The 11,164-nt window shown below is 34.3% G+C and overlaps 2 protein-coding genes, 1 long non-coding RNA gene and 1 pseudogene across 5 annotated transcripts; 2 read left to right on the forward strand and 2 right to left on the reverse strand.

The window, feature by feature from the left end:
- Positions 1 to 1,139: 1,139 nt before the first annotated feature.
- LOC138185745 (uncharacterized) lies at positions 1,140 to 8,542 on the forward strand (annotated as a pseudogene).
- Positions 3,057 to 5,397, forward strand: LOC138185369 (putative gamma-glutamylcyclotransferase CG2811). Of its 3 annotated transcripts, XM_069124237.1 has the most exons (5): positions 3,094 to 3,222; positions 4,088 to 4,276; positions 4,675 to 4,824; positions 5,055 to 5,176; positions 5,254 to 5,397. In XM_069124237.1, exons 1-5 carry the CDS (start codon positions 3,109 to 3,111, stop codon positions 5,288 to 5,290), a joined length of 612 nt encoding a protein of 203 aa, XP_068980338.1. In that variant the 5' UTR covers positions 3,094 to 3,108; the 3' UTR covers positions 5,291 to 5,397. The 3 variants fall into 3 exon arrangements, with proteins under 3 accessions (XP_068980337.1, XP_068980338.1, XP_068980339.1); XM_069124236.1 differs by having other exon boundaries at positions 3,057 to 3,222; positions 5,055 to 5,397; XM_069124238.1 differs by lacking the exon at positions 3,094 to 3,222 and adding an exon at positions 3,443 to 3,951 and having other exon boundaries at positions 4,030 to 4,276; positions 5,055 to 5,397.
- LOC138185371 (uncharacterized) lies at positions 3,638 to 4,784 on the reverse strand. The gene is made up of 2 exons (XR_011174598.1): positions 4,651 to 4,784; positions 3,638 to 4,549 (listed from the first exon to the last, which is right to left on the reverse strand). It is a non-coding gene; the product is annotated as an uncharacterized LOC138185371 (long non-coding RNA).
- LOC138185368 (protein CDV3 homolog) lies at positions 5,702 to 10,325 on the reverse strand. Its single transcript, XM_069124235.1, has 3 exons — positions 9,805 to 10,325; positions 8,867 to 9,285; positions 5,702 to 8,763 (listed from the first exon to the last, which is right to left on the reverse strand). Exons 1-3 carry the CDS (start codon positions 9,976 to 9,978, stop codon positions 8,625 to 8,627), a joined length of 732 nt encoding a protein of 243 aa, XP_068980336.1. The 5' UTR covers positions 9,979 to 10,325; the 3' UTR covers positions 5,702 to 8,624.
- Between the last annotated feature and the right edge of the window lie 839 nt (positions 10,326 to 11,164).

Raw genomic sequence — 11,164 nt, forward strand, 5'->3', positions numbered from 1 at the left:
AAAAATGCTTCGAACGAACAGGTAACTTAAATCTTATTTCTATATTCCTCTATTCTTCTTCTTCGTCTTGCGGCTTGTACTGGAACAAGAATTGCATCTTGGACGCCTTTGATGGTATTTTGCGATTGCACGTGAATTTACAAGTGTCGTTTAATCGAATGCAAGCCACATGTAGTATATCGTTGTGGAAACTTCACGAAAATATAAAATTTCGTATCCCAAAAAAGATAATAATATACTAGCGTGTTCTCCTGATACAGAGGCTCGATTTTGAGGCAAAAATCTTTGTCCATTCTCGAGAAATTCCGTGTAAAAAATTTTTCAGAAGATGTGGGAGAACCTTCGCGTACTATTTACTTACGTCTGAATTATGTTCTCCCGATGGAAAAACGGGAAGTTGGCCCAACAATTTTTCTTGAAACTCGAGATATACAAATTTGTATCAAAAGATATAATTCAAAATAATTCAAAACGAGATGACATACGAATGTGTGTATATACTTAGCTTACTTATCTTACTTAACATGATTTTTCTACTTGCTTTTTCACAGATCTTCCAAATTGCAGAATTTGATAAATTTCTTAATAACTTTCCTTATATTCACTTATCTGAGGCTGAAGGATGTGAAATAACAAGCAATATAAATATTTGTCACATTTTATTTAATTACATAGCTTTAATTACGTATTTTTGTATATAAAGTACAGTACCTTTATATTTGCAGGTCTTTGAGGTGTCTTGTTTTATTTGGAAACAGGATATGCGATGAAGGCGCATCTTTAATATTACAGGAGCTCAAAATGTACATAAAAAATGTGTATAAATTATTCCAATAACTCAAAGTATAGAATTATTGCATTTTAATAATTCCAAGTATATTCATTATAGCATTCTAATACTACTGTATGTTTGTCGTTGTATAAATTATTCTAATTAGTATTACAACAGATTAATATGTAAATTTACTCGACGTACTTAATTCATAAAATTAGAATTGCCTTGATGTACGAAGAAATTGTCGAGCTGCGTCGTAGAAAGTTCGCTGAACTGTCGTCAATGGAGGAATGGGTAATCATCAGAAATTTATCTAGAACGTCTGTTTTCCTCACGTCAATTACTAAAAATTACGAAAACTTAGATGGAGAAGAAGAAGGACGAGGAAACTGACAAAAGTATAAACGAGGAATCATTGAGGAAGAACGCGAAATCTCGAACACGTCAGAGTCTTACAAGACGATCTAAAAAATGTAACTTACACAAATTACAAGTATAGCAGAACGTTGATTACTATTCTTAATTAATTAATTAATCGATTAATGGAGAATTTTGGGGGAAAGAACGGAGTACGAATAGAAAGTGGACGAAATTGTTACACTTTTATTCAGAATTGTTTATTTCTATGTTTAATATTAATATTTAAAAACAGTCAGAAATAAATGATCGTCTCTCGCATAGGAATAAAGTCGTTCTATTTCTTTAACAACCTTTCTAATAATTTTAATCAAGGTTCTACTTTTGTTACTTATCCTAACTGAATAGAATAAAATATATTTGTAGATCTTCAGGAATCTTCGATCAAAACGAAGGAAGAAGGAATTTCACTTCCAGATTCAGAATTGTATTCTATACAAGTAATAATTACAAATTTATAAAATCATCCATATATCCATTTTTCCATTTCTTTTTTTTTTTTGTTTAATGGATAATATCCATTGTTTTACATGTACAGAAAATCAGAACGACACTGGGACACGAAACGTGTCATCCTCATAGGAAAGAAAGCTTTCCGATGAATGGAGAGATGATGGCGACAGGAAATTTGAAATTGCAGTACTTAGATTTAAGCTGTGATTATTACTTTCGATTTATTAATATATTAGATAATTAATAGATTACGTATTTTATGCAAATTCGTGTTTCTACGAACCTGACTAGAACCTAAATAAATTATCAATTATTTTTATCTTATACGTACATATTTGCATATTATATGAATATTCTGTGCATTTTGTGCATCTCTAAATTTTCCAGAAATGCATAAACACCCACGACTGAATAATAAAAATTCTAAAATAAGATCTTTCCTATCTAGACAATCATTTAACGAAAAATATTTTACAAGAATTGATAGATTGTCTCTATTATCAGAATTATATGTTACTTGGAGACAGGAGCAAAGGCCTTTTGTACGTCCTCATCGAGGTAATGAAACCTACTGAGCCTGAAATGAATTAATTCCTTTTATCGTAATAATATATCTATATCTCAAGGGTGAGGATATTAAAGAGGAAGGCGGCGAAAATTGGAATACGTTCGATCAACTTTTACGACAAAGACAAAGTGGAAAACGTCTAACGAATGATGCTTTTCGACAATTCGTGTCACAAGAAAGCCAGATCCTTCGACAAAATATCAGTCTGTCGTCCATGTAATTAAAATGACGATAGATGCACCGAGAATCTTCGTGAAAATTAAATTAAACAAACGAAGGCTAAGCAGAAAATTACTTTACCCACTGACTATTATAGCGAGAATTGTTTTCGTTTATACTACTACGCAATTATTGTCCCATAAGTAGCTAATAAATGTCTAAAATAATTGAATTATAAGATATTCAATAATAATAAATTAATTCATCAAATTTATGTATCAATAATAATTTATAATAACGAGGTGTCGTTGATATAACTAAAAATTGTAACACCATTTTCAATAGTCTTATAATACGAATAAAATTACTACATTTCTAAAACGTCGCTTATTCTTTTTTATTCGTTAATAATAATAAGCAACAACGGAAGTTGCAGAGACTCAAATTTAGCAAATTAATCAAACGATATGGTGTTATTTTTCTTCAGATATAATAATTACGACGACAAAGAGTAAAAATATTTTGTCAATCGAAACTTATCGGAAAAGGGAACAAAGATTGTAGAAGAAAAAATGGAGTGGAATTAATCGTAAGGAAAAATGAAATGGCGTGATACGTGTCGCACGAAAGCTCTTATCGCCTCAACTTTTGACCTCTTATGCGACAGCGAGATCAGGGTTGTACGCACTATACTCTTGGTGGAATCACTAGTTTTGCCGTGTTGCAGTTTGCAACAATGTTATTTCATATTGCTGCCGCAGCAATGCTAACGAACATCGCGGTTATGGACATCTACTCGTTCCATGAACTGCCGAATAACATTGTGGACATGCAATTACTATCGGACGAGGTAAAACCTACAAAATTTAACATTTTTTTAAATTCCTCTATCATAATCAGTTTACATTATTTGGCCATTTCTATTGTTCTTTATATTTATACTATATTTATGTTTATACAACGATACAAGTTTAATACTGTCCACAATTTATTGCATAAACATATATTGCTAAGTAAATGAATGTAACATACAACGAATGGAAGGAAAAAGACTAAATGGTTTTGTTTAAGAAACAATCATATTTAATTTAGAAAACAGTGCGTAATGTTCCAGCCATACCTTTTATTTATTTTTTTACATAAACGAATGCCGGAAGTGCAGTAAAATCGATGACAATATCGGTATCCGGAAACAAGTGAGCACGAATGACCTCTGGTGTGTGTCGAAACATGCGTAACATTGTCGAGTGTGACACCGTAATTAGTTTTTGATATATTTCTCATAATTGTTGGTTTTGATTTTATTTGAATATACGGAACTGCTTCGTGAAAACTAATGCTTTGTGGTGAACACTGTCGGGTAGCAAAAACAATTTGTTCTCTTCGAGAAAGAAACGAAACGATTCAACTCTCGTTTGCCATAACCAATAATTTTAGCACATACTAGTGGTTCCATCTATTGGGAAACGCGTAGCCCATTGTTATCGACAGTGAAGTTAAATTGTTAGTGGACTTTATACACTGACGCCATCTCTTTGAAAAGCGTTGAAACTGTTTGTACATCATTATCGACAGCGAAGTAAATTATTGAAATTAAAAAAAAACTGTTTTTAAGCTTGCATTTTGAAGTTAAAATGAAAAATTATTTTCCGTACAGTATATTCATATAATTACAATACGATTGAAAGTTCAAAATGTATGAACACTTGTTCAAGAGTCCTCTACACCGTATCTTCGTATACGGGACACTAAAGCGAGGAGAACCCAACCACAATTTGATCCAAGACGTTGCAAATGGATACGCAAAGTTCTTGGGACTTGGAAGAACCGTTGTTCCGTATCCGCTAATAATTGCCACGCATTATAATATACCATTTTTGTTGAAGAAACCTGGCTTTGGTCACGTGAGTATTGCATGAGTTCGATATTATCAACTTAGATAATGTTATTGTCCAACTAGTTTCACCGAATTGTTTATAAGCGGCAACGTCTACCGCCCGTTGTCATAGGCGCAATTTTTTCTCAAAGAACATTATTATTTATCAAATTTATATCAGATCGAATGAAATATCTCTTATTTGTGAGTTACTAAATTCATTCATTAAACTGAGTTTGTATTTTGTTGCCCTAGCATTAGTGTTGTTACTAACTTGAGGCTGTGCTTTGAATTTTAATATCTATTATTAAAAAATTAACAATAATTGTCAATGTTTGATGTTTGAATTAAGCTTGTAAGTTACTTTAAATGAAAAATTACATGTAAAATTAATTCACCTACCTTTTTCTATTTCCCTATAAACAGCATGTATTTGGTGAAGTATACGATGTCGACACGAAAATGTTAAAAAAGTTAGACGAACTAGAAGAACATCCGACGTTTTACGAACGATCAGAGGAAGATTTGTTGGTTGCTCCAGAAGGCAAGACCAAATCGAGCGATAATTTTGAAGAGGTAGATATTGTTTCTTCTCTTCTATTGTTTCTTCTCAACTATTGTTCCTGTTCAAAATTAACATCCTATTACTTCTTTTTAAATAAAAAGTCTAAAGGAAAACAAAAGAAATATATGTATCTCTTTTACTATAATTTAAAAACACAAAAGGCTAAAATATGCTGCACCAATTAATATACGCAATTGTTATTAAATTAATCTGCTCAATTTATTATCAAACTTGTTCTCAGATCAGTACCTTGACAAAGGTCTGGATATATTTTCTACCAAGGTTCAGGGCGTCCTTGTTGGAGAATCCCATGTACAGCTCGTATAGCAACGAGGGAAGCCACGGACTCAAATATTGCGAAAAGTATGCTCGCGATCCCTCGTACAATCACAGAAGCGAAGTTCAGTGATAGTTCAACCCCAAAATATATTTGTTTCCAGCGAGGAGAGTACAGTAAGGCCGGAAGACCTACTCTGATCAAGCTGTTTTGCATAATATGTTGTTACCCCCATCATCGCATGAACGCTTCAACTTCATGTTTGTTAATCGTGATAGTTAATAAAAGATTTTTCGTCGAATGAAAACCATTGAAATTTAATCCTCTGCAGTCTAATATGTCTTTTTACCATCAACAAGCAAGTTTCCTACTCAATTTTTGCTCTTCGACATTTAAGACTCTAGAGGTTTAAATATTATCTCTCGTTAATTTCCATCGCAACGAGTTAACAAGCGCTATGTTCTCTCGCATAAAGCGAACCGATCGTTGAAAAAACATTTTGACAGTACATATAACAATGAAAAGTGTCTCCATAAATACCTATGTACAATCTCGAAAATATATCTTGTAATATATAATTACTATTTGCAAAAGACAGTTTTCCTTTTCTCTTTCCTTTTTTTTTTATTATTCATTCCACAAAATCGGGCACGAGTATTGCGAGTTTCGTTAAAGATGTGTATATAATGAGAAATGAAACGAGAACAAGAAATATCATCGGAAACAAAGTTTCGTATATGTCAACTCTCTGGTTTCCTCCATTATTTATTATATCAAGTTCATTATTCGCCACTCTCTTTCTTTCGCGCACTCTTTCACTTCCTCTGTCATTCTATCGATTTCTCTCTGTTAACAGTCGCGATAAAATTATTTCAACTATTCTGTAACAAAAGGCAGGCGAAGTCCACGTTGCCCTGACAACGACGTCGTCGTCGGGCGACTTCATCTTTTTTCTCTCTCTCGACATTCGATTTTACTATGTTTACTGCATTAATAGACACCAACCCTCACACTTTTTTCCAAAATTAGCCAAGACCTTTATTCTTGACTGTTCTGTCTGAATCGATTGATAAATCAGGGTTGGTAATCTTTAACACAATACGAAGTTGGTCGATCAGTTCGTTGATATTGAAAAAGCCAAACAATAGACAATTTTTTACAATTATTTGATACTAATATATATACAGTAGCTCACGATAATATTTGAATACTTGTAGAAACCTTTTATACGTACATTATGTGTATTATATGAAATACTTTAAAATTCCATTAGCACTGTAATAAGATTCAATTATCATCATTAAATGGTAATTTATATATATAATTTATATATATAATTATATGGCAAAATTTGGAACAAATGTGGAACATAAAAGCTAATACACATTTAGTACAAGTATATATTTCGTAGAAATCACAAGAATATCTAAACAGACAATTATTTATTATATTAGTGGAAATTTTTAATACGTATTATACGTATGTTCAATTTATTATTCATGATATATGAAACATATATCTGCAGTATATATCTTGTAACTTCTATATACAACTTCATATCAGTTTTAAATCTTACTAATATAATCATGACAATCGTGTCTTATGCCTATAAAATTTCGAAATGATTTATGTAACACATACAATATACGTATAAAAGTTTTCTATACTAAGTGTCTAAGTACTTTCACGAGTCACTGCATCTAATTTCGCGTTTACAAATGTTTTTTTATACCAATATGAAGGAATAATTACTTACATGGTTCGATTTATTAAACGAACAAACTGATCGACTCAACTGAACAAACAACTTTAGACTCTCGCATATGGAATTTGCGTACTTCTACGTGGAAATGCCCGTGAAAAGTGCTTTCGATCCTCGAGATAGAACGACTGTGACGGTCGATCGCGCGAACAGAAAATTAACGATCGCAACCACACTCATTTTGAGCATGCACTTATTTCTTTTTTCGTTTTTTTCACATGTTCTGAACCAGTCGCGAGATCACCGACACATCATTGATGGTTCGCGAAATTAAAATGCTTAAGGCAGTACTTATAAGTTGTCCTAGGAAATTTATTATAAATAATCACATCCTTTTTTTTCTTCTTATAGTTCACTATACAAGGCTCCATTTCTTTCTTTTCTGCAATTCTGTGTGTATGGCTCACTTACTCCATTTTGCTTCTTCGAGTTAGTTTTTTCTCTTCTATTTGTTTCTCATTTTTTGTTCACCATCAAAAAATAACAGCGCTAGCACCCCGAATTCCTGATATCACACAGGAGAAACTCTACAACTTCTTCTCTTTCTCTTTCCATACAACCTCTCCCCTGTTTTCATTTCTTTTTCGCAAAAGAAGTCCCTAAATCAACAAAACTAATTAAACAAGTATCAACAAAAGCGTACATACGTCTCCTGTTATTTTATATTGTATGTCCGTTCACGCGTGCGTGTCTCTTCTTTCTGTATGACTTCTGCATATGTTTTGAGTTTCCACGAATTAAACTTATCCGATTTCATTATACTTTGCGTACATGTTCTCTCTGTTTTCTTTCCTTCGTGCAATTCTTTTGTATCAACATGTATAGCAGTATTTCTGCACCGTTCCAAAGCCCAGCCCCGGAGTTCAATTATTTCCATGTAATTATTATGTATACATATTTATCCACATATATCTTAATTCATCTAAACTTTTGTGTTCGTTGACGTACGTTACCGTTGAGCGAAACTATTACTCGAAAAGACAGAGCTCGATTAGGACTAATCGACTTTCCTTCTTTATGCAATGCACACGTAATAATATAATATAATCCTTCCTGCGTTAAAACGATGTCACGTTCGAGTATCCAAGTGTGTCCAAGTGTTTTTAATCTATATTTCCGAGACGTTTCGAAGGTGATCGACTGACTAACGCGGATGCAAACACGCTAAATGAAAACAGCAGCACCGTGTAAAAATACAGCGACCACATGAGTGCCTTACGTGATTAATCGCGAAGTTCAACACAATTTTTGCGCTACGAGAGTTCTATCTCGATTTCCGGCTTGTTATGCAAACTCGCGACTTTTCTCCACTGCCCCCATCATCTCTCGATAAAGATCTTTCATCTTTCTAGTATGTAAATTAAAAAATTAAATATAAAACTGATGCTAAATGTGTATATATGTGTGTTTTGAGCATGTTCTCTTCGTATGAAAAAATAAACGTTCGCGTTTCTTTACGAAATTCATCGTAAGCACGAATCACGTTTTCGCGAAAGAAATGGTACATCCGTTTTCACGATAGCAGGCGGGATCTCCTATCGAACGAAATAGGATTTCTTTTCTTTTCCTGGTTTTGTTTTTTTAATCAACGTCTGGCTTTTCGAAAGCTAGAGCACGGTACGTGAATCGATCATGCATCCTACTCGTACGCGTTCCGTCGTGTGTTCTATATCCTAGAAAACATATTTAATAGCGTAACTGGGCCACGAAACGGAGAGAGGCGATGACGTAATAATGATTGTGTTTGTCGTTCGATCAAATCAGAGATGATTTCAGCTTTGATCTTGTGATAGGGCACCATATTTGTTACCCAGAGAGAGCTTCGGCGCTTGAGCTTGCGCATCCTGTACGCTATATGATCTACTTCCCCCTCGATTACGCACTTCTTCAAACGTACCTTCGTCTCGTTTCCTAAAATAAAGTTATTTATTTGTTATATACACATAACGTCTTTTTCCCTGCATTTTCTTCCATTTTTTATTTTAAATTAATCAAAAGTACTCGTGATACATACCGTCTGCCCCATGGTCCGCTGGGTTCGTTGCTTTGCTGCTGCTTGGAGTTCAATGTTGGGAAATATTCTTCACTATGTATGTCTGGCGCAATATTTTTTGCTCGTTGTCTAGGACTAGCAGCTACTGTTTGGATATTCCTTAAATGTGGAGGCTTATAACTACTTCCTGAAGTAACAGGTGGTGGAGGTGGTGGTGCTGTTTCTGGTGCTGGTTCTGGTTGTGGAGGGAGCTCTGGCTTTTTCCAGGGTCCTGAATGTTTGGTACCACCTTCACCTGACTCTCCATCCGAGCTAATGTCTCCTGTACCTTTTTCATCATCAGATTCTGCATCTATGGATTCGTTCATTGTCAGGTTTCCAATCTTCAAGCCAGTATAGTCTTTTTTCTCTTCTTCAAACTCTCTCCACTCATCTTCATCCTAAAGTAATATATTTTAAACATGCAAAATAATACAAAAATTTCTCCACACAATTTATAATATATTATGAAAGAATCCTATAGAAGCGTTTTATCCAGGTTCACATTACAAAAAAAAAGAAAGAAATATCGACAATCCATCGTACAAAAGCTTTTTACTCCAAAAAACCATATTTTCGTTCAAAGTAGCATCAATCGCGCACGGTAATAATCCCAGAACAGCTGGTTTGTTTCAGCAAGTTTACAAAGGGAAATATCCGTAGCCGCGTAACAATTCAATTATGTAACAAACAATCTGCTCGTCGGACAACGAGGCAACGCGAATCATGTTAGATTGGGAGGATCCAAGTAAGCAGATTAGTTTCAGTAATAGTAAGAATGACGTTTGCAAGAACAAATATGGCAGCGACCTATGGCACCGTATTCGGCACTTTCGCGTGCGACTGTTCACAATTCGAGGATCGAAAGTTCAACGAAAAACGAAGGACAAGATACACATGCGGAATGGACGAATGTTCACCTCGGTTTGTTGAGTTTCTTCCCCCTCCGGGTTCACAGGTTTATCTTTCGTTTTCTTTCCCAACCGTTTGCCCGTTTCTTCCAATTTCTTTGCTATCTCCTCCGTAGTTGTGAATTTCTTCCCCTTCGCTTTTTTGCGATCTTTTTTCGCAAAGAAATCATCCAAATCAGCCATGCTGCGATGACTTACGCGGTGCACGCGTGATTATTCGTCGGACAAGTTTTTTTCACAGAAACACGAGGGACAGCCTCAGCACGAAATGATCGGAGGCACCGCTGCTGCTGTCCACATGGGCTTGTCTTGGCCGGAAGTCAGGCAATCACTTTGAAGTCAATAGAGTTTCAAAATACGGACTCAACTTTTCCAAGAGTCGATTTACACCGTAAAAAATACGCAAAGAAATCGTAGAAATCGATAATATAACCTTTTAACGCTGTATATCGTTTTAATTTCATAAAATACCGAGAAATACTTTTCTCGACGATGAATATGTGGCGCTGACTGTCTAGCAGAAGACCAACACAAAAAATCCAAGGGTAACCTAACCTAGAAACGTGGTCGTGTATTTCAAAATTATCGCATCATTCGAGTTATTCAGTAAAACATAGAAACAGTTGGCATGATAGATTACTTACGAATTAAAACTAGGACTTGAGAAATCGTAGAAAGGGGTAATATGTACTAAAAATGTAACTTATATACAGGTTAATTGATCCACGGTTAATGTATACGACGTACACCGTTGGCGGCGCCACGTGATCTATTTCGCCACTTCCGGAATACGAAATGACGCTTCAATTCGGACAATCACCTAGGTGAATAAAAAGAGAATCCCGCATGGTAATATCGTATTTAAACAAAGTGCGAAAAAATCATTTATCTGATTAAGCAGATTATATGTTATATAATTATTACGTATAAATTTTTAAGGAAAACTGAAGCAGAATAAATTTCTACATTTTTAAAAAAGTATACCTTAGAATGTTTTCATTCAATGAGTTTTACATTCAATGAGCTTAATACAAATTCTTCAACTTCTATTCACAGACGTGTTATTCTATTTGGAAATATTAATCGTATATCTACTCACGCTTTTATTTACGTAAATCTTTATTATTGACTTCACATCACACGCTGAAATTGTATCTTTTGTCTAATAATCTTTATCAATTTTTCATTTCTTATCACTGATTTTGCCAAAGGTGTATTGTTATAAAATTCGTCACGTAAGAAGTTCTTCGTGACCGAAAAATCACGAAATAAAGAAAACGACAAAGGAGAAGGATATTTTGAATGTGGCGCCTCGGGCAGCCCCACTTTTCTCCACTTCATAGGAGTCATGTAAGGGGTACGCAGTCGC

Source organism: Bombus flavifrons, chromosome 12 (genome assembly GCF_040668555.2).
Source record: "Bombus flavifrons isolate JBK064 chromosome 12, iyBomFlav1_principal, whole genome shotgun sequence".
Classification (NCBI taxonomy): Eukaryota; Metazoa; Arthropoda; class Insecta; order Hymenoptera; family Apidae; genus Bombus; species Bombus flavifrons.